This window comes from Strix uralensis, chromosome 5, assembly GCF_047716275.1.
Source record: "Strix uralensis isolate ZFMK-TIS-50842 chromosome 5, bStrUra1, whole genome shotgun sequence".
NCBI classification, from domain to species: Eukaryota; Metazoa; Chordata; class Aves; order Strigiformes; family Strigidae; genus Strix; species Strix uralensis.
Genome location: NC_133976.1, coordinates 79,809,053 through 79,837,032, shown reverse-complemented (window position 1 = coordinate 79,837,032; position 27,980 = coordinate 79,809,053). Strand labels below are relative to the sequence as shown.

Below are 27,980 nucleotides of genomic sequence, written 5' to 3'. Positions count from 1 at the left end.
ATCTGTCAGGTTGACACACAGATTAGTCTTTAACAAGTTATCTTTAAAAAAGCTAACTGGAGAAGAAAGAGCATGGAAAAAGGTGCTTCAATGACATTGCAGGTGGAAGGTTGCTAACACTCGTTTATTTTACCTAGTTGTAATTGAGTAATTTCTTTCCCCTCTAGAGATGTCGATGGAGTGCTGCGACGGGCAAATACCACAGAATATGGCTTGGCTTCAGGAGTTTTCACTAAAGACATAAGTAAAGCTCTCTACATCAGCGAAAAGCTAGAAGCCGGAACAGTTTTTATTAACACATACAACAAAACTGATGTGGCAGCACCATTTGGTGGATTTAAGCAGTCTGGCTTTGGAAAAGATTTAGGTAAGTTATTCTCTCCCTCCCTCATTTCTCATCTGACAGTCCAAATCAATGAAGAAACAACCTTACCTGTGGTACAGTGTGTCTAGTAAAACAGGAGCTATGGATGCATTTCCTGCATAGAATCATAGAATGTTTTAGGTTGGAAGGGACCTTAGAGATCATCTAGTTCCAGCCCCCCCCCCCCCGCCATGGGCAGGGACACCTTCCACTAGACCAGGTTGCTCAAAGTCCCGTCCAACCTGGCCTTGAACACTGCCAGGGAGGGGGCAGCCAGAGCTTCTCTGGGCAGCCTGTGCCAGTGTCTCACCACCCTCACAGCAAAGCATTTCTTCCTTATATCTAATCTAAATCTACCCTCTTTCAGCTTAAAACTGTCACCCCTTGTCCTATCACTACACTCCCTGATCAAGAGTCCCTCCCCACCTTTCCTGTAGCCCCTTTAAGTACTGAAGGAGGCTATAAGGTCTCCCTGGAGCCTTCTCTTCTCCAGGCTGAACAACCCCAACTCTCTCAGCCTGTCCTCACAGGGGAGGTGCTCCAGCCCCTGATCATCTTCATGGCCTCCTCTGGACTCGCTCAAGTAGGTCTGTGTCCTTCTGATTTTGGGGGCCCCAGAGCTGGACACAGCACTGCAGGTGGGGTCTCACAAGAGCAAGAATCTCCTCCCTCGCCCTGCTGGCCACACTTCCCTTGATGCAGCCCAGGACACAGTTGGCTTTCTGGGCTGTGAGCGCACATTGCTGGCTCATAGTCGGTTTTCCATCCACTAATACCCCCAAGTCCTTCTCCGCAGGGCTGCTTTCAATCCACTCATCACCCAGCCTGTATTTGTGCTGGGGATTTGCCCTGACCCATGTGCAGGACCTTGCACTTGGCCTTGTTGAACTCCATAAGGTTTGCACAGTCCCACCTCTCCAGCCTGTCCAGGTCCCTCTGGATGGCACATCCCTTCCCTCCAGCCTGTCGACTGCACCACACAGCATCTCCTACATTCCTCCAATTACAGCCATCTAGTTCCTCTCCCATCCCTACAATATTACCGCCTCAATACCTCCAGTTGAGCCCTTCCTGTACATTTACTAAACAGTGCTACAGCACGCGGAATATTCCTCTCCAACTCTTCTCAGAGCAAAGTACAGCTTGTCCAGAGCTGCATACAGGCTGCAAAATGCTGTCAAGCAGCAAAGGTATCGATCAAAATCTTCTTTCCTTTCCCTCAGAAAGAATGCTAACTTAGGTTTCTCCTCTAAACTCGTAAGGGCATGGGAAGCTTTTTTTTGCCTTAAAATGTCATCAAAATTTGCTGATAGTCACAGAGAAACAGGTATTAAAAAAATCTTTTCTTTTCAAAACCAGTTTTAAAAATGAAGTCTAGTCTGTCAAAGAAACTTTACAAGCCTGGACGGATCAAGCCTTGCGGCAAAGAAAAATGAAAGAAAAAAAATTTTCAGTGACACAACAGATTTTTGCCTTTAGAATCTCTAGCAAGTATCAGACATTTCCTGAAACCAAAATGAGTAATAGTATCAGGAAAAAAAGATTACCAATTTTTACACAGCTCCTTTACCTAGGAACTTTAACACAGACAAACCAAAGTTCATGAATTCAACTATGAGCCCCCTCTGGCCATCTAGAGGCTGCTGCTGCTTCAGTCCCACCCAGGTGGCTGTTAAATTCCAGCTCCTTTTTCTTTCCACATCTGTTGGGTTTGGCCTCTTCTTGTCAAACCTGTCCTGTAAATCTCAGCGGGAGGGTAAATTAGTTTCCATTGTTCCTTAAGGACTCAAATATTGGCTAAAGCATTTTAAATTTTTTCTTAATAATAGTTACAGTCTCTGACAACATTCTCTCATTTAGCTGCTACTCTAACTGGTGAATATTGTGCTTGTACAGGTGAAGAAGCTCTTCATGAATATCTCAGAACCAAGGCTATCACTGTGGAATATTAAAGTAACAGCTTCACTTGGAAAGTAAACTTTTGGCAGAGTTTGAATCGTAGCGACTCCATGAAGCACTTCATGTCATGCCCAGGATATGCTGTCTGCAATGCAAAAAAAACAAACAGAAAAAATCCCCACCCATTCCATGGATAAGTTTCTATAAATCAGGTCCAAATCTTAGTCTGACAGATAAAAGCATCTGGAAATTAACCCGAGTTATTTAAATTATGCAGCAGCAGCAGTTGTTAGCACAATCCCCCCCCTCCAAAACAAGAACATGGTTTATTTTTTTAATTACAACTGAAGAGTTCTCACATGCCTACTTCTTATTTGTGTGAACATACTATTTACATGATCATTTAAAATCCTTAGTCATTAGGCTTCTCTTAAAGTTGAACTAAAATATACTGATTATGCCATTTCTGCTGTAAACCAGAGTTCAAGTTTTACGGTAGCAATTAAACATTCTGCTCTGGTGATTCTTCAGCAGTACAGAAAACCTTTGTGCCATAAGAAGTAAATCAATGCAAGAAAGTGCACTTACTATGATCTTTGTATAGTACATACAGAGTTCAACATTGGTGTTAAACTATGCATATCAAGCTAAAGTTACTGAAAATATTTTCTATCTTTTGTTGATATGGAATGTGTGATCTGCCTGCAGTTTGAAAGGTGGTTACGTTAACGGATTAAAATCACTTTTTGTGTCTGTGCACATGGACTGTTATTACTGTTTTATACAGCACAATTATTACTTTGTATTTCGTATTTTTTTTTAAATCTATGGGAAAATATCCTGTAAAATGACTGAGCTAAGATGTTGGCTTTCAAACTTTCTTCAGTTTGAAGGAAATTTTCCATATATTGAGACCTTATCTAAGAAACTAAGCCTACTAAGACTGCTTGCTCTTCTTAAGAGAGTGCACTCCACCCAAAGCTTAATCTGATCTGTGGGCTGCCATTAAAAGTAGCAGTCCCATTCTTTGACTCCTATCCTTCCCCTTTGCTAAAATGTTTTATAGTTTAATCAGTTAATCCCAGTAAATCATGCCCCTATTCTATTTTTAAGCAGCAGCATTGTGGAAAAAAAGACCAGAATCCTTGTTATTTCTTATCACAAATATTACAGAAACCAGTATTAAAACTATGGCTTTAAGTATGGGATTCAAAATAAATTCTGTAAATAATTGCAGGTTTCAAGTCATGATGTTAAGTTTAATATTTGAGCAAACACAATATAGAAAATTTTACTTTAATGGTATAGAAAATACAAAGTTCCTTTAAGAAAGAAATTATAACATCCAGGAGCATGACGGATACTTCTGAAATGCAAACCGATCTATGAGGTAAATACAACAGCCCAAATCATTGTATTCGACCAATCTGAGGTAAGTATGAATGAGACAGTTTCACTGGTTTTGGTTTCACAACTGTTTCAAGCAAATACAGGCCAGCTGAAAATTCACCTTTTTATTCTTTTGGCAGTGACAATTGTTAACTAAATGGAGAGGACAGAAATGTGGCAGGGAAAGTGGGAGATAAGAAGTGCCACTTTAAAGCCCTTTAAGTCCTGAGGGTATCTGTACTACAGCCACAAATGTTCCAGATATGAGCTAGTAACCTATCCGTAAGGACAGGGAGCTCAGTGCAGGCATAAAGGGGAAGGAATCCTTTGCTGAACTCTCAAGTCATGCCTGTCCTTACCTACGCTAAGTCACCTTGAAATGACCTCGGCCACTGCTTTAGTGTTCAACAGTTATTGCCACAAACACAATGTAGACGGATCTCTAATGTGCTTTGAGATAATCTTTAATATTGAAGACATTGTACATAACACTTCACAGGACATGGAATATAAAAAACCAAAGCTTTTTTCCTAGTTAATTCTTTCCTGCCCTTGAAGCAAAAACTTCTTCCAGCACACTATAAAAATCTTTTTTCAACAAAGCAACAGAATAAGAATTTTAACTACTCCAAGTGCCCCAAATTCTAGCTGCTTTCTTAGTCTAACCTACTACGAAGCTCACTTCCACGTTGTTTGATGAATAAAACCGTACTTAATTCTTCAGAAATCCAGCCTGCCTTGGCCATGAGTGGATCCTGAATTCTCCACCATGTAAACTATAGCATTTCACATGATCCTGAGAGATGCTACACTGGGAAACAAGGTATTTTTAAGGGCCAAGTCTTCAAATTAAGAAAACACAATTTGGGTTTGTTGTTGGCTTGTTTTAGTTGTTTTTTTTTTTAAAGTAAAATAAAATGGATTTACTCATTTACTTTGCTGTCCAAAATTTCTATTTTGCCCTTTTCCCCCTTTTGTTTAGGAAACTTAATGTTGTCTATAGTCACTTCACCAGTTATATGGTCATCTTCAGATTCCGAGTCATCTTCTGAAGTTAGTATCTCTTCATCTGTATCAGAATCACTCAGTTCAACTATAGCCACATTCTGGAAAAAAAAGTCCTTAGTTAACACATTATACATCACTATAGCCCTTCTATCATTTGAGTAAAACATAAAGCAAACACACGAAACGGCCTACTACCATGAGAAAACCACTGTTAGAAAGACTTTTGCGTTCTCCTAGGATTATGACAAATATCATGAACAAATTCTTAAATATTTAAATTGTAATTTATATTGCCCTACAACAAATATAAGGCCATTTTTATATCATTATCAGAGAGAGAAATGAGTTGATAGCTGAACTTAGGTAGTCTAAATAACATATTTAAACTATGAGCAGAAGGCATCAAAACTAATTTTCAGTAAAGAATTCAAATGAAACCATGTAGTATATAAGGGGTCATGACATATACATACACACATTTGTATATCTTTATTAATACAGTTTATATCTTATAACCTAGCAGTGTTCATGGCATTACAACTACTGCAAAATAGCAAGTATTTAAACCACCATGACATTTTTTGAAGTAAAAGTGATCGTATATTTCCATATGCAAGAGCCACGATTTTTGAGGTTTATCTCTCTGAAAATACCTGTCTTAAACTGATAATTCTCACCTCAAAAACTTCTTGCATGCAGTAAAGCAAAATACAGGAATTTTAATGCAAATGAATTTCTTCAGTGATTTGCAAATAGCATTAAGCTATTAATCACTAGGTCTCCTGGCTTGTTTATTATAAAGCCAAGACACTTGTTGGACACTGTCACATGAAAAATCTTTTTAAAATCCCATCCAAGTTACCCACTCCACTTCAGCATATTAAAACAAACTATTTTCATGATCCACTTCGTTTTCTCACTATTCATTCGGAATTCTTCAGCATATACCAGCACTGGACAACCTAGTGCGTGTAGGCTGGATACAATCTACAGGAACTCTGAACCCAGCCAGTGGCCAATAAATGTTCTGACAGCTCACACACCAAACCTCGGGCTGCCTTATTTCTGCCTTTCACCTGTGGGTCTGCAGGCCAGAAGGCACTTGTCTGGGACGTGCACATATCACATCACCTTCATATTACAATTTTCTTACACAAGCATGTAGCTGCAGCACTTCGGTTAAAAACGGAAAGAAAATATTGATGTGAATGTGAATCAATAGAGAAATAGCAGCCATAAAGGATCACAACAACATTAACAACTTTTCTAAACCCTAGACCCATAGCCAGTCCTAAAAATACCTACAAAGCACAGCTGAAAGCCAGTTACTACTCTTACACTAAAGCTTTCTGTTATGCCTTACTATTATATGGCATATTGTAACGTGTGCCTTACATTGTGCAGTTTCTAAATCAAATCACCCACAAGACATTTACAGTTTGTCACTTACTTTTGATTCAGAGTTGCTGATTCAAAAGTATGTCTTATTCTGGCCTTAAACTACTTCATCCTCAGTGATTAAATTCTGCAAGTATGAAAACCACGTTGTAAATTTTAACCAAATAAGCATTTTTATTACAACTGTTTTGAATTTGTAGATCGCTAAGATGGTAAAGACATAGCCTTATCTATCAAATTAGCTCATTCTAAGATCAGAGAATTATTTTAATCACACCTAAATTTACTTTACAAAATAAGAAAATATAGCAGGCATTTACCATTTCTATAACTTTTTCTGTTGTACTGTCTAGATTTTCAATATCAAACTGATGAGCTGGTGCTGTTACCATTTTTCTTCTTAGCTCATCATTTGCATGGGCCATCTGTGGTAAAAAGCTCTGTACTCGGTCCAAAACTGAAAAAGAAATAATTATCACATGTATATACACAAACAGATGCACGTTAGTTTATACATTTATACCTCAGAAATCTGAGCATTTAAACAGATTCCATTTCAACTGTAATTTCCAGCTACCATATTTAAGTGTGTTGGTAGGAGGATTTATTACAGAATTCAATTTCCCAACACATAAACAGCAAAAATATCTCAAATCTATTAGCATGTGGTGCAAGAAGTCACTTCAAACAATTCCATTCGGATTCTTAAAACAAAATGCGACTACTTTACAGAAAACTTGCTTGTAAATTCCATGGTTTTAAATATGTATCGAGTCCCATCTTGAGAAACTTTCACATTGGTATTATCTTCAATGGAAATGTAATGATGTCCTCCTTTCTTCCCTATTGTAGACTGAAGGTCTCAAAGAAGATGGAAAAATCAGGTGTAGCAGAGATGCCACAGGTGTCATGCTACACTAGAAAAAGTTCACCATAACTATCAAAAGGGGCTCTGCAATTAAGATGGTGGGAGAGAGACCGATGCTCTAGGCTGAGTATAAAGCACTTATCCTCTACAGAAATGTCCCTCTAAGCTCAGTGGGACTTCCCAACAAATTTAAGATAATCAGTGTCACTAGGAGAATCACACCCATTTCCCTTCCATGGAGGAAGGGAACATCTTCACGTGCCTCCAGAGTTTCTTCAAATAATCTTTGCCCCACACATGCAGGTGAGCCAATCACTAGTGTTCATTCTCCATGAAGTAAGAGGTACTATTCTGAGTGAGTTCCTCAGAAGTCTAACAGGTATAACCTACCTTTGAAACGCTGTCATCTTGTGGAGACTTTTATCCAAGAAAGAACTCGATATAACAAATTGGTTTTTCTGTTACTTTCTAAATCTCAGCTCAATCACAAAATAAAAACACAATAATGTAACAAGAGTCCATTTTAAATTAAATGCTTTTATACACCGAATATTTTATACTCAGAAATTACTTCTGAGACGAGATAAGAAGCCCAGATCAGCAAAAAAGCAACAACTCTATACTGGAAAAGAACAGTCTGAGACTGAAGAACTCTGGTATGTTTTCATGAGGAGAAAAACTCCTGAAGATACACTACTTTGAAAGAATAACAATTTTTACACTATGTCTTCTTATGCATGGAGTTACGCTGAAGAGAAAGCCATCTATGTGTAGCTTTGACTAAGAAAGAAGGAACATAGCTCAATTAAAGGAAAAAAGTTTTCTTAATGCATTCAAATTAATTTGTTATGAATGAATGGTTAGATGATCTGGCTTAATAATTTTGCCAGCACATTTATTAAAGTTCTGAAAGCAATCTACATAACTTGCATCAATTTGAAAGTATCTGAATAAATGAAGACCGAAGGTACAACCCAGTGAATTCACTGTATGCAGAGAGCACGAGTACTTCTGCAAGGAGAGCCAAGTCCCTAAAACTTACAGCTGTAACGCCTAGCATGGCAAAATTTAGCTCTGCAGAAGCAGCAGTCACATGATTAACCTGCAGGATGTGCAACTGAAACGAAGGACCTAGCACGAGTAGAAACAGAACACAAGAGTCTCCTCCTCCTTTACCAATGCAAAGAAAGCAAAAGTTATGTCAAAGATGTTACCTACTACATGACACTGTTCCAATAACAAAGTCCTACTTACCATTACTCCTGGGCATCCTAACTGTCTGTAAAGTTGTGGCCGCCTTGCTGCTACATTTTGAACTAATCAACAAAGTTTCTTCCAGCCCTGGAAACAAACAAGTATTTGAATGTTTACCTGTGGCAACCAAAAATGCCACATTTTAACCACGAGGCTCTCTTCTGGCTGCTACTTTTCCATCTTTCCACAACAAGGCTAAACATGAGGATTCAACTGTCTCTGCCTCCAGAAATTCCACACTGCTTTCCAGAAAATACTGTTTTGTGATGTCAGTTTGGGGTGGTTATCGCCGTATTTCTGTACGTAGCAGGCAGTTAATGTCTAAACTTGCTAGCACAAGTGGCTGTGAAAGGAGACAGATCAGCAGGTTCAACATAGAATTAGGCAAATTCAGGGCAGCAGTCAGGATCAGATATTAAAAGGACTGAGCAGGAATTTACCCCCTAACATCCCTGCCCCTACAATCGCACACCCCGGGCCATTACAAGACTGTGGAGCACACAGTGCTTAAACTAACAAGTTCTCTGTAGTTATCATCTGCTGTGGCAGCTGTTGCAAGAAAGACTGCTGGGCTATACGGACCACTGTGGGTCGCTTCTTACAGGCTCCCACTGTTTTTAAAGTCTTTTGTCAAAGATTTATTCAGTGACAGGTATCAAGGCAGAGAGAAACTTCCTGCAATAAAACTCGCGATGTTTTGCTGTGGGAACAGCTAACGCGTGCTAGTTACACTGATTTACATCCCTCCCTTCAATGAAAGCCGCACCCGGTGCTGCTAATGACCTACGTAAGTATTTTCAAGAGTAGCATCGTAAAATCCAGATGATGTAGGGAAACTTCATTAATTAGACAACTTCGTTATTATGACCACCGACACAGCTGTCAGCCCTTTACCATTAACTAAAACGGAGCTTTATTTCTTTTTCACATATTTTGATCCTCATAGGAATGTTGTTACCGCTCTCGATACTAATTTAGCGTTCGCTTTCGGTTTTTCCTCCCTGTACTTCCTTCGCACTGCCCAGGAAACGGCACCTCTTCAAAACACGCGAGACGCAATAAATAACAAGCGGAGTACTAGCAGCCAGGCGGCCTGAAGAGCCCCCTCCCTTAGGCAGCCCGCCGGCGGGCGAGGCCGGGGACTCACCACTAGCCAGGCCAAACCCCTCGCTCCCCGGCTCGCCCCTCCTCAACCTCCCGGCCGGGGATGGGGGGGAGGACGGGCTAAGCCCCGCAGCGCCGGTCCCGGCGGCTGGTCGGGAGGCCCAGCTCAGCCTGGAGAGCGGCGCCGCACCTCTGGGCCGCAGGAGTCCCCCCGCCGCCACCCCCCGGCCCTGCTCCCCCCGCGGAAGTGCCGCTCACCCCCTCGGCGCCCCACGGCCAGCAGCTCCCGAGAGGCGGCCGGGCCCGCCGCTCCGCCATCCCCCGCCATGCGCCGACCGAAGCGGAAGCGGCTTCGAGAGCGGCCCTCGCCCCGACGCGGCGCCCCCTGGAGGGCGGGAGGACCAGGCCCGCCCCGCGGGGTGAGGGGCTCCCCGGGCGCTACCGCCGCTCCTTGCGCCAGGTGACCGGCACAAACGCCTACACTCTGTAAATCTGGGGTTAATCATGCAGAAAGGAAAACAATTCACGTCACAAAGGGGGAAAAAAAAAAAAAAAAGGTTTGAATCTTTATTAAACACTTTGGCATTAAAAGTCCATCCCATCACTTGGAGGGGAAACGAGAGTATGGAACTAAGCTGCAAGCAGATAACGGTACTTGAGTGTCTGCCAGCAGCTGCTCTTCTATGAAAACTTTCCCATTTTCACTGTCAGAATTTGACAAATGCACCTAAAATTAAATTGCAGACCCTGAGGGAATTTTAATTCTCTTTTGGAAAAGAAGCTTATACAATCGTCAAGTCCAATAGCAGACCAACCTGCTATTCAAGATTTCTTCTGCAGTTTCTGTCCCTGTTTATAATCTAGACAACGTGAAAACTGTAAAAAGAGAACTGAATGGTTCATAAGAGATGAGACAGGAAGTTCATGCCAAAAATGAGAAAAAGTAGTAACCAGGTAAGTGGTGTTTATCTGCCCTCATTGCAAAAAACACAAGAAAAAAAAGCAAACAACCATATCCTAGTATCTTAGATTTAACAAATACAAAGGAGCAAGAAGCAAACCTTTCTGCGAGGCCTCAAGCAAGGGACTGCGCTGCTGTTTTCCTGAGAGGGACCAGCCCAAGCTGGCCCAAGCCCAAGCCCAGCTCTGTCACTTTCCCAGGCCACCTGCAGCACCAGGAGCATTCCACTGAACTTGCTACCTGGTTTTCACCTTTCTACCCAAATGTGCTTCAGAATTTCCAATTCCCAGAAAAATCCTATTGCTAGCTTTGATGACTGAAAAATCTCAAGGACTGAGGTTTTTTGCCTTGGGCCACAAAAAGTGAGTCTTTCTGCAATTGCACACAGCCCGAAATAACAGAGCGTGAAGCTCAAATAATATATTTCATCCATGGGTGTTACGTGATTTCGGTGGAGGGAGGGGTGGAATACGTCAAGAAACCTGTAATAGGGAGCAATGAAATGATTGCCCAAGATCACCAGACGAGCAATTAGAAAAAGCCAGAAATAGCACCCTCAGGTGCTACTCCCAAACCTCAGGTTTATAGTCTCACCTGTTGGCAAGAGGCAGATGTGATCTTTATCTGGCTGCAAGGTGGCCCAACCACGTATCCACACTGCGTAACGTGAGCACACACGAGGCACAGATATATATGGTTGCTACTAGGGTAAGGGAAGAACAGCATCCATAGCCCAAATTCCCAATAAATTCAGGCTTGAGACAGCATTCACCACTGAATTAATATGTCTGAGGTTTGAGCTGCTTCATTCACTTAATCCAGTATCGACTGAGAGTTCAAGCTGACGCTGTATATTTCACTATTGTAGTGCAGATTGTTTTGGCCCCGGTCCTGCAAATATTGTGCTTAAGTTTCTGTTTTTCCAGACGTACCCACAGCAGCTAGCACCAGTTTACAGCAGACACTTGGTGACTTGCCCATGCTGTCTTTTGTTCTGTCCACAGAAAGGAAAAGAGATGCTGTAGACTTGGCTGCTGTCACCATCATTAAATCACAGTTCTCTTTTCTTCCTCTTTCTTCCCTTTCCACTTAAGGCATCCTCACTTCTTTGAAGTGTTGAGCAACAATTCAGGAATAATACTAGTAACGATAATAACTGTACAAATTTAGCTGGCTTGACTATTTTAATGCATTAATATAAACTGCGGCTCAAAACAAGAGTTTTGAGGACTAACAGGGCCCAGCAAGGCCTCGACTCCGATTTAGTCTGACCCGGGCAGCTGATGTCCCGGGCGTTACTCGCAGACTCTGTGAGCACTCGGTGTGGCGTGCAGGGTATACAGACGAGCTGGGCAAGGACATGAATATTCCAACTGACCCAAATACTTAAAAAATGGGATTCCTGCGGAAGCTATTTTTAGCCCAGTGGCAGGAAAGAACAAGAATGTCCTAGTAGCTGACATTCTGGAGTCAGCACAAAACGGTGACTCTTGTGCTACGTCGCCAAGAAAGCGGCTGCCAGCATCGCCACCGCCGGGCAGGGGAGAGCCCCCGCGGCCAGCCCCGCTCCCCGGGAGCCTTTTGTTTCGCCCAGGCTGCGGAGCACCCGCCGGGCCCGCGCGGAGGTAGCGAGGCAGGGGCGCAGCTTCGCCCCGGGCCGCCTCCAAGCCCGGGGCTGCCCGAGGGGGAAGCCCGCGGGTCCCCTCAGCGCAAGGCGGCGGGGTGACGGGCGGCCGGGCTGTGAGGGAGCGGTCGCGGGCCCGGCCCTTCCCGCCCCGTCCCGTCCTCTCCCCTCAGCGGCGCGGGGCGAAGGTTGGCGGCGGCTCGGCCCCTCCCCCGCCCGCCGCCGGGTCAGGGCGGCCGGTGCCGGCGGCGGCTGCTGCGCATCACGGGCCACATCATCGCGGGGGCCGCCCGCCCTCCCGCCGCTTCCGCGCCTGCTCAGTGGCAGCGCCGCTCACCTAGCTCGGAGCTGTCACCGCCGCCGGGCTGGTCCCTCCCCGCCGCAGGGATGGAGCGGGACCCCGGGCCGCTGCCGGCATCGCCCTGGCCCAGGTGAGGAAAAGGCACGGCCCGAGGGGGCGGCGGGAGCGGGGCGGGGGGGTGGCGCTAGCGAGGGTCGAGGGTCCGGGTCGGGCCGGCGACCTGCCGCCCCGGGGGGAGGAGGGAGGCGGCGGGCGGGAAAGTTTCCTCACGCGTGGCGGAGCTGCCCGGCGCCGCCCTGCGCCCCCCGGCAGCACTGCGCCTGCCCCACCCCGAGCGCCGGGGGCTGCCCGCGGGCTGTGGGGCAGGCGGGGCCGCCCGCCCGTCCTCCTCCTCCTCCCACGCGTGGCTTCCCCCGCGTGGGGTAAAGGCTCAGCTCCCTCCCGTCCTCTGGGCACCGAGGCGGCCGCCCGCCCTCGCAGCCGCCCCCGGCGCCGGGACAGGCTCGGCTCCTCGGCGGCCCGCCCGGGTGTCCTGCGCCCGGCCCGAGGATGCCGAAGGGCGTGAGGCCGCCGGCACCCTGCGCTCCTCCAACCCCCGCAGCTCCTCTCGTCACGGGCGCGTAATCCTGCCCTGCTCCAGGTAGTCTGGACAACGAGCCTTTTCTTCGGTTTCTCTGTGCCTGCACAAGACCTCCCCGGCGTTTCCAGTGGCCCTTTATGCCCTGGCACTCTACATCTGGATGCACTTGCATTTCTGTTCCCACCTTTGCAGCTATAAAAACATGCCAGAATCTGCCACCACAGATGCAGTTGCCAGACAAGCATGGAACCTGTACCCGAACAGAAAACCTACAGGCTTCCATGATCTTTTTGTTGTTGTTGTTTACAAGCGTTGTAATTAACATGTGATGGTACACTTATGCTCTTTCCATAGTTTTCTGCCACAACATATGAGCTTTTTGTGAGTTACTCTACTTTCTATTTTGTCGTCAATCAAGTTCAAGTTGTAACTGTGTCTCTTTCTTTAATTTCAGTGAACAATTTCCTTTCCCCTCCCCTCTGCTGTCCAGGATGCAGTTGTATGTCTTCACTCACCTTTAATCCTAAATTAACAGACCACACTACATTAGCCAGGCTCTGAGAAACACAACATATAAAACTAAATAATTGTTTAGTCTTAGTGTCAGGAACAAAACATAAATACCTGAAAAAAATCTGCTCATATGTCTTTTCTAGGTAGTCCTAGCAGGCTTTAGTAGACATCCTAAGATGACCAGTTCAGTAATGCTGGTAAAAAGATAAGAGCAGGTAGGAAGACCTGTTTTGGCAGCATTCCTTCCATATACTGCCTTAAAGAGATTGAGAAACTAGAGCCACAGACACTACAGTATGACTGGTAGACACTTCAGAAGGAAAAATAACAGTGTATCATTTTCTTTTCAAATACCTTAGGATATTATCTGCAAAAAACAATGTGAAGTCTGTATCCTAGTGCTTGAGTTAATAAGCAATTCATCCCTCCTTGGTGATGACAGTAGAAACCTGTAATCGGGATCCCAAATAGTACAGTTAGGACTCATCCTGGTGACCTATTGGTTACTTAATCTAGAGGACTGAACTACCTCTTATATTTCAAACTTTCCCACCTGCTTTTGATGGGCTGGATGTGATTTTCCTGGTATTTTTCCTGTTGGTATTCCATTTGGGTGATTTTACAACCTGACCACAGTTCACAGCCTTGCTACCTCATTTCTGGCTCTGTTTTGGTATCTTCTAATTGAGTTGCCTTAAAAGAGCAGAGGCAAACCAAATATTTTTCCCACAGCTGCTTTTCTCTTCCTTGGGGCCAAAATCAAAAGCTACCATTTTCAGGAAGTGGAATGCAGCAGTCTCAAACTTGTCTGAAAACTGAGCCTGAGGCTGGCAGCTCTTTCAGTGTCTTATATTCAAGAAGGCATCTGGAGGTTCTTTAATCTGTTTTTTCCCCTCATTTTTTCTTTTGCTCTTGAGTTAACTTACAACTGCCATACAATAAACACCATGTTAACCAGTTTACTGCACAATATTTAAGAAATGCTATGTAACGTAATGCCCATATATCTGCCTTGCATGCAACATTTGTTAATTTTCAGCATGTTTTCCAGTTAACATTAAGTATCTAGTATAAATAATCTTAGTCCAGCATACCACCTTGTGTTCCGGATTCTACAAAATGGTTAGTGATAATACAGTCTGTTTGTTTACTCTCTATAATGCTGAGGTGATATGATGTAGCTTTCACTTTCTACTGATATGTCCACTACAGCAATGTAAATGATTAGCCACAGCTGTGATAAGGATGTCAGTGTGGTACTGCTGGGAACTTGTACGTGTACAGGACACAACAGTGGAGAAGAGGCCATGCAGATCCCTGTATCACCTGTGTAAATCTTATTCTGAACTTAAAGAAGGTGCCCGAAACCTCACATTTCAAACTTTAGAGAATCTCAGAATTGTTGAGGTCAGAAGGGATCTCGGGAAATTTTCTGTTCAGCCACCTCTGCTCAACGTAGGGTCAAGTAGAGCAGCTTGTTAGGGCCATGTCCAGTTGGGTTTCAAATATTGCCAAGGGTGGAGGCTCCATAACCTGTCTGGACCAGTGTTCATCCACCCTCATGTCAAAAAAAAAAATGTTCTTATGTTTAAATGGAATTTCCTGTGTTTCAGTTTGTGCCTACTACCTCTCATCCTTTCGTTGAAAAGAGTCTGGCTTCATGTTTGAAGACAGAAAAAGCGTCTTTGAAGCCAGAAAAGAATCCAGCTTCATCTTTGCTTATTATGGCAAAATACTAAAGCTCAGTATTTCATTAATGTTTCATATTACTTTCCTGAATCCCTTTCCAAGTCTTGTTCTTGTACTGAGAGGTGTTTCTCAGACAAGCGTGTTTAAGCTATTGTATTTTATTGTGGACTACCTAGAAGTGCAATGTAGAGAATTATTATTGCTTTAAAAGATTACGTGTAAAAAAAATGTTTGCAGCTTTTAGGAAAAATGGGGTTTGACTGTGGTGTGATTAGCTTTGGATCCTGTGAGAGCCCTCAGTATTATTTAGATAGGTGTTGTCTTTTGGTTTTGTTAGCCAAATTCTGAAAGAAAGCAGAAAATTAATTTTCCTAGGCCTACATTTTGATAAATATTTGGTTTAGCCTGTCATAATGTTGACTCTACAGAAGTTTCATACTCAATTCACCATCCTTCCCCCTTTCCCTTGTTTTGAAGGTTCTTAAAAAAACATGGTGATTTAATTACTAATTGTTTTTGTGCTTTAAATAAATTACCAGCAGTCTAATCACTATATGATCAAATTTAGCTGTAGAATCTGGTCGCTTAATCCTGCTAGTGCTATATGTTCTTTAAACCCTGGGAAAGTATAGAAGCAGCATCCCTTTCCCATGCTTTTCAGAACTGAATCATGGGTGTGTCTGAAGCAATGCTGGCAATTTGTTTGGGTAATAATGAAGAGCGTTCTTGCTGCTTCTTCCTGAACAGTTTCATTTTCTTTGTCAATTCATCTTTCTCAGATGAATCAAGACCAATGAAGCCAATCAAAGGTGAAGGATAGAAAAATGTGATAATGATCAGGTGTTCAGTTTTATAGCTGAGGTATCTGAGATTTTTCTAAAGCAGCTATCCGTTTCCAAAACTCGGCATCTCTTTCAGCTCATGGTCCTGTCTATTTTCCACAGCACCTGCTTCTGCCAGTTCATTTTCCGCATTGTATATACTGTCTCTGGGTGTATTTTTTAAATTGCTGCATGCATCAATTGCATTAATTCTTATGGGTAAAATTATTTTTTTATCTGTTGGATTGCTAAGTGTCTCGCTTTTCAGGAACACATCCTCAGCAAAGAGCAGGGTATGGCTGTATTTCCTATTTTTGTATGTTTGTGTATGTTTGCAGGACTGAGAGATTTGAATAATACACAGTAATTGTTATGTGGTATAAAATGTATAAAGGAAAGAAGAAACTATGAAAAGTAGGTACTTGGGAATCAATAAAGAAATGAAAATTATTATATTCATAGTCTGGGCATAGCTCATTATTCTGCTCGTAGGGACAAAGACAAGGTGTCCTTTCATTTCATATATAACATGTCAGGTATGATAAATTTGAGGCTGCTGCCTGGCTTCTCAAAGGATCTTTGTCCCTCTCTTTTCCTTTTTTTTCGTACTTCACCTTTCTCTGTAACCTTCTGATTATATGGCAAGAAACCAGATTCACTGTTCTCCTTTTCCTACAGAAACTGGGGGTGGGATTTTTGAGATTTTTACCTCCTTTTCTTCATAGGAGTTACTCGAGTAGAGCTTGCTTCTTTAGCTGGTCATACCTTTTCTAGACAGCACAATAAAATTGGCATTGTTCTTGTCAATAATAAAGCTTCTTAAGAAGTTCTTGTCCCTGAGATCATACTATTCCTTAGATGGTTTGCTGCATTTTGTAGGTACAACCCTCCCCAGAAGTACAGCAGTATTAGCATCCTGTAACTCAGGATAAAATTACTGCATCAGATGACATTTGGAAAATTATCTTTGTTGGAACAGGTTTTTTAGAAATGAATAGTTATATTCAGAAGGCTTCATAGTTCTCTCTGTATGCTCTGAGGAAGTAATTACTTTCCACTGTATAGTATATTTTTCAGTTTGCTTTCTTAAATTCTCATTTTTCAGCATTTATCATTGGCTCTCTTTTTGTCATTCCAAGTCTTTTTGGTAGGAAAAACATAAATGACTGTCATCCAAACTGCTTTGTACTATTTCAACTGTTAGCTGGCCATGTCAGCCTCTTCTTTCCTTTGTAACTTGCTAGTTGACCAAATAATTTTTCTGTTCCTCTCTTTTTTTCTTTTAAGTGCCATTTCTATTTTCTAACACTTTCTCATATTAAATGAAACCACAATCTTCCCAAAATATTTGTTTCTTAAAAAAAAAAAAAAAAAGAAAGATAGTAAAAACTTAAAAGGAGAAAAATCCATATGTTAGAAAGATATGGATAATTAACCCAAATATTTTTGGCCAGAGTTCCAGACCAGTGAGTAATTTCGGTGAGTCACTGATTTACCACTCTGGTGATGTGACTGGAGGACATATTGGAGAACCCACAATGAGATCCAGACTCTGCCTTGTTAAAGCTATTGGAAAATTTTCTCAATTTATCTCCCCATGAGTGAAATAAAATCCTTCATTTGTTACTCCTCCCCTCTCCTCAAAAAAAATACTACCATCTCCAAAAAAGCCCAGTGGGGTTGGTGTGGGTCTCAGTACATGCCTTTCATCATGGACACTTTTACATCTTAATTCTACACCCCATTCTTGAATTCTGTCATAAAGTTTCTCCAGTCTAGATGTTTCTGGTGACCAGCTGAAACTCAGCTGGCTAAAGTGATCCAGAGCTTTTCCCTCTGCAAGCTTCCCAAGTAGTGTGCCACTTCCCATCACCATAAATCGGTTGGCAACCTTCAGCACCCTAGGCTCTACCCTTTCTGAAATTTTAATTTTCCTCAACTTCCATAAACTTCTCTTCTATTCCTCTAAATCCTTCTATAAAGCTCTTTGCTGTTGTCAGATAAGTTGATAATAGTTAGGTTGATAGTTTAATGATACATCTGCTTCTGAATGTCTTTTTTTATGCACCATTTCTTTTTTTTTTTTTTTTACATAGATAAAGCCACCTTTGGGCCAGGAAGAAACAAAATTGCCTCTTCTTGTTTTGTCTTTCTGCAGCACTTAACAGAGCACCATTTTGGCCTGTGGTTAGGGCTTCTCCGGGATAGCAGCAAAAGTTGTTTTGTTATTTCTAATTAAAGTGTGTGGAAACCAGAATTGAGGCCTAGGAGTTTTTATGCACTTATGCTAAAAGGTTCAGTGTGGCGCAATCTGCTCCAGCGCGGCGCAAGATATTGCGGGAATCTTCGTTAATTAAATTCCTCTGTTGGTCTTGTGGAAAAAAGATTCCTTTTTCTTGCAAAACTTGACTTCTTTCTAAATCAAGTGATGAACTCCATTGTAATTTTTTAATATTAATTTCTTGGTCAGAGCTACCTTGGGTAAAGCGATCGGTAGAGGGAAAACCTTCAAGCTGCATGTGAGTCATCTCACCAAACAAGTAGTTCTGGGAGCAGCAGGACTTTTGAAGTTCACTTGCTGTGGCCATAGGAATGAATTATCCTAACTAATGTTTGGAGATACCTTAGAGCAAGGGCACAAATTTGGATCTCTTACAAGGCTGTTAGTTACTAAAAGCTTTGACATCTCTAATCTCTGTCAAATCTGAAATTGCTCCAGAAATATTGGATGACTTAAAAACATTGAAATGGATGGAGGGCAGTATAGGTAACATAAATGATATGATCTTAAGAGCCCAATTTTCTTAGGAAACATAGATTAAAAATCCTCCAACCCTCAACTATTTTTATTTCCTGCAGTCTGTAAAAATATGTTTTCACAGGTTTGCACAGATATAGTGTCTTGAGCTTGTGGAATTGTGTTATCCCACATCATGCTGGTGTAGTCTGCGTGACCTTTGTTTCTTTATCCCAATCGTTTACTTGTATTCATGGAGTCTAGTAATAAATACCAAAGTCAACAAAGCTTCAAGTCAAATTAAGACTGTTCTTTTAATAAATTACCTTAACTATTATCACAACATGAAAATTGAAGAAGAGGAAGGTAAAGTGGCTTCTGATGGAGGAAGTGTCAAATGACTTGAGACTGCCAATATATCATTCTTTAATTTTCTACTATGATGGAAATTTTAAAAGTAGAAACAAATGCACATCAAATCACATTAAACATAAAAAACTGTATTTGCATGATTTGCAGAAAGCAAAACATGCTGACCACATCTAGTGTAAATATTGATCAAATAATTATACTTTTGTGGTTACTAGACATCAGAATAACCTGTCTTTCAGGAAATATCTGCAACCTTGCACCCATGCAAAAATAAATGAAAATAAGGCTTTTAATACCTTTATTTTAATTATCCTAACTTCTAACATTTTTTCTAGTTTTAATTAAATTTTAATATGCCATATTTATGAATACAGTAATACAGGTTTATTTTTATACTAGACTAACTTAGACTATTTTAGAATAATTGGTCTGAATTAAATTACTATCTTCTTTCCTTGATATTGTAGTATTTTATGAAAAAGTGTCTGGTTTTATTATGTATATAGTAGCTCTTTATATTTAACATAATTTGTATGTTTTCTTCAGAGAAAAATCAGTTACTGTGATTTTAAATTAGCATGCTTTTCAATTGTACATATCAATATTGGTTTGTCATCTTTTTATGGGGGTGGAGGGCAGGGACTGTCAACACATAGGGCCTTTGCCACCTAGAATATTGTTTTGGGCTTACCACCTCTGATCATTTTTTTTGAAAGTTGGAGGGTTTTTTTCCTTATTTTTTGTAGGCCCTTGCCATTAACATAGGGTGGGAGGAACAACAGTGGCCCCATAGTGTATCCTGTGGGTTCCATTTGTCCATACCCTTGCACCTCACAGAAATACTTTTCTCTGGGGACCTACTGCTTTCACGGCCACTGGAAATCTAGGGCTACACACAGTATCTGCCTGGGCTTCAAGAAGGCACAAGCTAGGCCCTCATCAATTCACTTACAGTCCACATTGCTGCCTCTTTCTTTCACTGGAAAGTTCACCAGTTTGTGAAACTTCCTCACCCACCAGCTTTCCCTTTTTACGTTCAAATTTCTTTCAACTTTGCCAGTTAAATGTTGGAGGAGATTGACATTTCTGCAAATACTTGCTTTGGAAAGATACAGGCTGATCTGAAAATTTAAACCAGTATCTCATGTCTTCTGTAGAGTTAAAGTATTTTAAAGCTTGAATATATACCTTTTACTTTTTTGCAGATCCAGTCTTGCTTATGGAATTGTTGAAGATCTGAGATCAATGAAAAAACATTTTTGCATGCAAAAAAGGATCATTTTGGTTTATCTGTTTTAAAATCAAGTGTGGCACTTAATGACTGATCTACAAGATTCACTGACATCTGAAGAACAAAGTGCTTTTCAACCTGTACTTCTGTAGCACTATGACTAACTGTAAAGGCAGATCTACCATCTCCAAAACAAATAGCAAAGTTCATGACAGAGAAGGTTTTGTAAACTGGACCATAAATCTTAATACAATTCAGTCCGATAAATTTTTGAGACTGCTTTTGAGTATGGTTCCTGTCGTTTACCAAATAAATCAGGATGAAAGACACAAAAAAATGAATGGTGTCTGGCAAGATGGATTACAACCAGCAGGACACAGTTTTAATGTTAGGTCTGAACAACACACAGAGTACCATCACTTCTCAGAACCAAGTTTTCATGGTAGTAGTGGACACAGCCCATCTAGCTGTAGCCCTAAATATGATGATTTTACCAGTTATAATTACTGTGATGGAATGGACACTTCAGAAACAGATGCCATGTTGCAGGAAGACAACCTATCTAGTGACAGTAATGAAGATATCATCGTGGAAGGAAGTAGAAAACAACCCAAAGAATCTAGTAGTATTATGGCATTACAGATACTTGTACCTTTTCTGCTAGCAGGATTTGGAACTGTTTCTGCTGGCATGGTTTTGGATATTGTACAGGTTGGTATTTGCTTTGGAAGGTTTTTTTATTTAACAGGTAGTCTGTGAGATTTATAATTCTAATGAGTGACACAGTAGATGATTATGATACTGCGTAATTAGGTCTGTGTATGGTTCTGCTTCTATCAACTGCTTTTCCCCAAACCTCGTCTTAAACTGTTCCAGTATTTAATTTGGAGTCATTCAAGTCTTGGTTAAGTGTCGCTTAGCCACAGTGAGCTGGTGAATAAAACTGCTCCCTTCTGCTTTAACTAAGCATAGAAATATAGTAATGGTTCAAAATTCTGTTGACGGTAACAAATGTATACATAGTCAAGTGGGAGTTGTAATTAACTGTGATGCCACAATACATAGGAGTTTAAAAAGATTAGAAGAATGTATTGCATTATCTCATCTCCTTGTGTGCTTTAAGTCTATGCAGTTTCTGAAATACTGTGTAGACATGGTCCATGATAATGCATATGGTATATGAAAATGTGTATTACATTCATATGTTATATGAAATTCATATGAAGTGATTTAGAACTTTTTTGAATATTCAGGTATATGTAAGTGACTTTTTATATAACATTAAGTATACCGAACATGTGGAATTACAAACATCAGTGGTGTGAACAGGGCCGCAAAGTCATGTCCACCTTGAAATATAATTGTAATAGGTCCAGAGAAGCCAGATTATCTTGGTTTGTGGTAGCAGATCTAACTGATAGTTATTCAGGGCTAAGATAAAATAGGATTTTCTCTCAATTTTAAGACTGAAGTTTAATAATATTTTTAAAACCTGTTTTGGAGTATTATATCACTAAGACCCTACTTATACAAAACATTTTTAGATCTGTTTTCTAGTTTAACACAGTTGTGGATGTCAGCAACATTTCAGTGGAGCTAAAAGTAACAGTTGCCTATGAAATAATTCTTTGTGCAGTGATATTTGGAAAAAATTTCAGAGACGATTACATTTAAGAAAGGTTTATTGAACTAGCTTATTTTCTTGCCTTCTCTTTGCATTTTGAAGGCTGTATTTACTTTTATTTCCTACTTAATTTGCTTTTCAAAAACCAGAAATTTCGTATAAATACAAACCTCATAGATTCTCTCTTCCTGTATGAGGAAATTCACAAAAAAATATTTTAAAATATTAAATAACCACAATATTAAAACTGAAAGACAGTAGAGAAATTCATCTATGTTTTTCTTTTGTTTCATTCAGCTTTAGGGTTTTCTTTAGCCACACTTCAGGAGTTTACAAAGTTACTTTAAAGAGGGGTAAGAGTGACTATCTTTGTCACTCAAAATCTTGAGAAGGTAAAGAAGCTTGGACTTCAATCAATTGCAATGAAAAGACACTTTTTTACGTCAGAAAAAAAGGAAAATAAAAATTTACTGCTTCCTTGCATTGTTTTACACCAATCATGTGCTTTGTTCATTTACATCTTGCCAATTTACTCTTTGTACAGATGCTTTGTTTGTACTCTCTTAATATATGATTGACTGCATGATACAGCGTAACGATCAGCCAGAAGAGGCAGTTGTGCCCACTACCGGCTTCCAACCAAATGTTTCACCTTGTCTTCCTTCCCTTAAGGGAATGTGTTTGTAAAGCTGGTTTTTGAGCTGGACTGAGATATATCTTGATTTTTCCTTGTGTATTACTTTAATCTTTATTGGTTTCCCAGTCCAGCTCACCATGCATGAGAGATGTGACAGAAAGGCAAAAATAAATAGTGTCAGTATGACCTTTTTTCACCTTAAACTAAGCATTAGGCTGTGATGTCAGTAAACTAGAATTTTGAAATGTGACAGAACATGTTTTGAAAATTTGAAGACAACAAAGCATTCTAAGCTTGTTTTTTACAAACCGTTTCATGGCTTGTACAGACATATGTAACTTTGCATGTAGATAATTCTCAGATCTTCTTTAAATTTGGGAATTGAATCCTTTTATTTTAATTAAAGTAATAATTTAAATGATTACAAATCCCTGAATACAAAGACAATTTACAGTTTTGTTAGTTTAGTTAAATTTGGTAAATGATTACAAATTAAATACATGGATTGACAGACATAAAAAGTAGCACAGCATTTCAGTGCTGAGAAATCAGCGCACAAAAAATTACAGGAGAGTTAAGTTACTTTTTAAAATCTGGGTTTTAGAAAAGTGTACTCTTCTAAGTTTCACACTTAGAAGTAAAAGAACAAAGATAAGCTTTTTTCACTTACAGGCTCTGTTCATTTGGCAACTAATTCCTTGCTGTTTTTATGTGAGGTTTATACACAGCTGGAAGGGAAAGATAAAAACATTACTGTAAATTAAGAGCAGAATTCAAAAGCAGTTGTAGTACCTGGTACTATTTTAAAGTCATGAAAAAAAAAGACTTCAGATTAATGACATCTTTTTTTTTAACTAGGTTTGTTTTAAGGCCAAGTTTTGTATCTCTTCTGGTATTCTCATCTTTGAAGCAGTAATATGCAGTCATAAATCTATTTTATCTAGATAGATAACAGTTCTGGCTTTAGGCTTTGAGGTCTAATATAAAAAGATAGATTTTTTTTTTTTTTAAGAGGATTAAGTTATGGGTTACAGAATTTTTTGAGTACTTTGTGGGTTTAAAGAGAATTTTTCAATTGAATATTTCCCACTGTATCCTTTATATAGCACTGGGATGTGTTCAAGAATGTTACTGAAGTTTTTATCTTGGTTCCTGCACTTCTTGGGCTCAAAGGGAATTTGGAAATGACGTTGGCATCCCGGCTATCAACTGCTGTAAGTCACTTTCTCTTCCCCTTTGCTCTTCAGTATATGTTGTAAGCATTTCAAAAGGGAAACAAATCTTTGGAACACCAGTGGTTTATGTTTATGACTTAATTTGGTGGTTAGAGGGGCTCTTTAAATCTACTATTAAATTGGAAAAATTAAAAAAGCAACCCTCTTCTAATCTCCACACATCAAAATTTTACTTCTTTGTTCTCTTCTGAGTCATCATTCAGAACAGATAAAGTAGATTTTTGAGATTTACATCTATATTCTGTAAGGTTGACAGATCTCTTTGACCCTGAGGGGGTTTGAATGGGCTAACAAAATGTGTATGTTTTGAACACAGTTTTCTAAAGACCACCAAAATAAAGCATTGCTAACATTGCTATTCCAGACCTTTGTTGATCAAACTGTAAGAAACTCTTTTGTAGCTTTCCGGGTGAATAATTGTATTCCTCTTTTGTTGTGTTTTTTTTGGAGGGGGTCTGCTTATTTTTCATGTGTGTCAACAGTGTAACATGGCATAACGAAGTTTTTTCTACGTCTTCATGCTTACATGTTGGTCATAGTTCTTTTCTACATCTCAGGGGATGTTCCATCCCTTCATTTTTCTAGCCTGAGCAAGCCAGATTACCTTACCATATATATATCTTTTGTGTGTGCGTAAATAACTGTATGAACAGAATGTTCTAATAACATGGCAAAACTATTTCTGGTACCTAAACTGCGGATCTCTGTAAGACACTGCCTAACACAGTGTCTCCTTTGTAAGATAATTTTTCCTATCTCCAGTAAGGCCCCCACTCTCTGCCTGTTCCTGCTTGAATGAATCTTTCTAGAAAATGTTTGGTCAAAGGTGTATATAACTCCAGATGAGACCTTACTGTGGCTTGGTAGAATAGCACTTCCTTATTTCTCTTGAAAATTGCTTTTGAAACTTTCTAGGTTTGTATGTACGTATTTTCCCAGCAGTGTCAGATTTAGACCCCAGAGTCACTTTGTGATCAGTGACTGTGTCCTAGTATTTCTCCTTTTGTGTTATTTGCAGCTGTCACTCCCATCTTCTGGCAGAAATATTATTAGTCTGTAAGTGCATGACCTCGCATTTCTACTGAGTATTTTAATCTGTTTTCATTGCTGTAATCCTCAAGGTCATTCAGTTTTTGTACACTATTACAATGCTTTGTATTGACAAGGTCTCCCAGTTTTCTGTCATTAATAAATTTCATTGCCACATTATATTGAGTTGTTGCCCAAATGCACACCATGATGGACGTAGCCTTAGCAGTCCTATGAAGGTTTACTTGTGTCATGTCGATTACAGAAATTGATTACTTTTGCCCTGTATCCATTCTTTCATACGTAAGAATTGACGTGTTCTGTTGTATCTTTATCAATGGCAGGCTTAGCTAGTCAAGTCTTGGTTTCTGTTTGATTTTAATGCCTTACTTATCTGAGTATTCTTACTGTTTCTTAGCACTATTTTGTGTTTAAACCTTACTGTCTTTCTTCCAGGCATGAATACTTTTGTCTTTTACCTTTTTTTTTGTGTTGACCTGTTACTTAATTTGTTCCTGACTGGTACAGTTCATGGCCTGAGAATTGAATGCTTGTATTGCCTAGTGAAAAATACACAAAGTCCAAGATCTACCAGTGCCTTACTAAAGGCTTAAAAAAACCTGGTCAGAATCAGCTCCATCACTTCTGCTCCAGTTAATGGGATCTTTAATTCTTTGTCTCAGTTGAGGTTATGACCTTTGCCAGATCACGACTCTAGAACTTCTTCTCTGGGCTAATCAGTGGCTGATTTCCCCATCCTTGGCAATGTCATCTCATTTGCAAACCTCATAGCTCTTAGGGGACATTTGGAAAAAAGGTCATGCAGACCCTTTTTCTGCACTGGAAATCCTGACCTCAGTTCATATTACCCATCAACTGTTACCAGAAGTCAAGGAACCGATCCCCCTCTCACACACACAGAAAAAGGATACTGGAGTTTCCACAACACTAGCTGCATGTTCAGTGGTAAACTAAAGTTGGCATCATGAGGTTCAAGCCACTTCCTCTCAGTCCAAAAAGGCATTCTTAAGAGAATCCCACTAACTCTGTGATGACATAATCTGTAGATGTCTTGAATGTGAATTTTCAGAGCTAATTTGACCATTTGAAGCCCAAGCTCCTACCAAGTCCCAAGCTCAAACAGTCCATTCTGAGACGGCTTAGTTTGAGGAGTGTTACCAGTGCCACTTACCAATTAAGTCTCACCAAGACATAAATCAGCTGATCCTTCAGAGGTTTTTACTCAACCATGCCATGAAGGCTTTCTTTCACCCCAGTACCAGAAATTATCATATGTCTGTCTTGGCCAAATCAGGTTCTCCAGCAATGTTCAAACCCTTCTACTGTGAAGGTTAATTAACTGGCTAAGAAGAGGTCAGTGAAGTGTACATTCTTCAGACAGCGCTATGTGGTGTGGGGGAGTTCCAATTTCTTTGGCATTGCCCAAAGTCACGGTCATAGCACTACTGGCACCGAGCTACTTCCCAGCTTTGCATCAACAGACTTGTGGCGTTTTTTTTGATATTTGTTTGTTTTCTAATGCCTCTAATTTCTTCGTATGACCTATTTTCGTCAAGAATCATGACAGACCCTGGACTGAGTTACACAGGTGGTTGAAATACTTTCTGGGACATCTTTAGTCGTACTGTAAGTTCATTGGACATCCTTCACAGGGAGGAGGTAGAGGCTTGTCATGGTTTGGTGAAGGTTCTCTCTTTTGCCACTGGTGGTTCTAATTTGTTCTAGCTGGTGAAGAGCTCATCAGTAGATGTTGTAGAGTGTGTGTGTGTATGTGCATGTGCACAACACAGTGGAGGTTTAACAGACCAAAATAAGAACTGTATAGGTAATTCATTATCAAGATAATGCTAACAAGATTATATTTAGTTTTTATATGTCAAAAACCAGAAAAAAAAAAAAGCGCCTTTTTCTTGCAAGGAACTTTCCAACTTTTTCTTATGTGTCTTTTTTCGCACTTAACAATCAGTTGCAATGTGCACAGGTGTGCGAGCTGGTAGATAGCAGCCACATCCCCCATAGTGCTACTGCAAAGGCAAACAAATACACAAGAACTCTGTAATGTTTCTAATCGTTAGTTAAAAACCAAAAAAAAAGAAGCAAAAAACTATGGAAACCTGTTACATGTTACCTATAACTTCTTACAGGTGACAGCCTGGGTTTAGTTGCCAGATACGAGTTTGAACTCCAGGACAGTTACCTTGATTGCTCTGCTTCTCCCAGGTTTTAAAAACAGGTGCTGTGTCATATTGTATCATTGCTTACTGGAGAGTTTAATCAAAAAGCTTACTACTAGACCTGCAATTTACGTGCCAGTTCTCTCAGACCTCTATAAAAGAGGTTATTCTGACCTTTGCATTCCTCACATTGATTTCATTGACCCCTACTCTCTTTAACCATCCAATCTTAGGTCTTGTCATTCTTGTCCTAGGTGAAAACAGGACTATATTAATTCAGAGCATAACTAAACAGTTACTTGGAGTCAGTTATATGATTAATCTTCCCTTCTCTGACCTAAATTTGCACTAGCTGGCTCCCACCACATACTGTCTTTACAGTAAATGCAAGACTATGCCCCTGTGAATAGTTTTACCTTTTGAGGAGGAAATTTCTGTCATGAGTTCAGCACTGGAGCTAATTCATACCCTTCTTGCTCAGTCTGCTTATAATTGCATCTGAATTTGTAGATATGTCTATGCCTTTGGGGCTGTAAACTAATTATCTTTACTTCATTGTAATTATGTAGTCAGCCAAAAAGTAATGTCTTGTTAGCAAGTTTCTGTTATCCATAATACATCTGGTTTCAAGTGTTGTCTGATCGACTTCGTTCATCTTGTTACCCAAATTCCTACTTTGGCTGCTTCTTACTGGTCATTCACAACTTCCCATCCACTTTAGAATCAGTCATTTCATTAAATCGGTCTCAAGACTGTGTTTTTAATCTACCTCAGGGCATAGCTCGTACTTTTTTTGGTGTTAGTGTTAATGTAAGCCCTTCTCCCTCCACCCACTTGCTGTGCTGGCATAACTGTGTGAGGTGTAGTTAGGTCAACTGCCCATTCAAGCACAATATTTATATTGTGTGTTTTGTATTCTTCACCTTTGTTCTGTAGTTTGGGTCACTCTCATTGTCTTGGTTCACACTGTTACCTATTCTCCCTATTCCTTTTTTGATTTTTAAGAGGAAGTAAAATAAAAAACAAAAACCCACCACCAAAACACCATTCATCCAGTCATCCCTATAAACTTATCCAGACTCTTGTTTTGACTGTGTGTTACCAGGGTTAGACATTAGCAATATGACTATACAAACCTTTTGTTTAG

The 27,980-nt window shown here is 40.4% G+C and overlaps 3 protein-coding genes across 6 annotated transcripts in view; 2 read left to right on the top strand and 1 right to left on the bottom strand.

Moving 5' to 3' along the window:
- ALDH1L2 (aldehyde dehydrogenase 1 family member L2) overlaps window positions 1-3,022 on the top strand; it is a 35,554-nt gene extending 32,532 nt beyond the window's left edge. For 2 of the 3 annotated variants that reach the window (XM_074871891.1, XM_074871889.1), the window contains 2 exons: window positions 168-367; window positions 2,261-3,022. In XM_074871891.1, coding sequence (XP_074727992.1) covers window positions 168-367; window positions 2,261-2,316 — 256 coding nt within the window. In that variant the 3' untranslated portion in view covers window positions 2,317-3,022. Of the gene's footprint in view, window positions 1-167 lie in introns of all 3 variants that reach the window. The other variant, XM_074871890.1, reaches the window with a different exon arrangement.
- On the bottom strand, window positions 2,220-9,660 carry NOPCHAP1 (NOP protein chaperone 1). Of its 2 annotated transcripts, XM_074871895.1 has the most exons (5): window positions 9,543-9,660; window positions 8,181-8,267; window positions 6,379-6,515; window positions 4,665-4,758; window positions 2,220-2,408 (listed from the first exon to the last, which is right to left on the bottom strand). In XM_074871895.1, the coding sequence occupies exons 1-5, from the start codon at window positions 9,610-9,612 to the stop codon at window positions 2,389-2,391; spliced, it is 408 nt and encodes a 135-aa protein (XP_074727996.1). In that variant the 5' UTR covers window positions 9,613-9,660; the 3' UTR covers window positions 2,220-2,388. The 2 variants fall into 2 exon arrangements, with proteins under 2 accessions (XP_074727996.1, XP_074727995.1); XM_074871894.1 differs by lacking the exon at window positions 2,220-2,408 and having other exon boundaries at window positions 4,099-4,758.
- Window positions 9,661-12,221: 2,561 nt separating this feature from the next.
- The window catches only part of SLC41A2 (solute carrier family 41 member 2), a 60,672-nt gene continuing 44,913 nt past the window's right edge, over window positions 12,222-27,980 (top strand). Inside the window, exons 1-3 of the mRNA XM_074871893.1 lie at window positions 12,222-12,300; window positions 20,088-20,824; window positions 23,481-23,588. Coding sequence (XP_074727994.1) covers window positions 20,270-20,824; window positions 23,481-23,588 — 663 coding nt within the window. The 5' untranslated portion in view covers window positions 12,222-12,300; window positions 20,088-20,269. The remainder of the gene's footprint in view (window positions 12,301-20,087; window positions 20,825-23,480; window positions 23,589-27,980) is intronic.

What these genes read in the sequence shown, in the direction of transcription:
- NOPCHAP1 (XM_074871894.1), bottom strand. Translation starts at nt 9,612, where the DNA reads ATGGCGGGGGATGGCGGAGCGGCGGGCCCGGCCGCCTCTCGGGAGCTG. An exon ending in TAGGATGCCCAGGAGTAATG is followed by an intron (nt 6,516 to 8,180) that starts GTAAGTAGGACT and finishes TTTCTTTTTCAG; the next exon opens with TTTTGGACCGAGTACAGAGC. An exon ending in CAGAAAAAGTTATAGAAATG is followed by an intron (nt 4,759 to 6,378) that starts GTAAATGCCTGC and finishes TTTTTTTTCCAG; the next exon opens with AATGTGGCTATAGTTGAACT.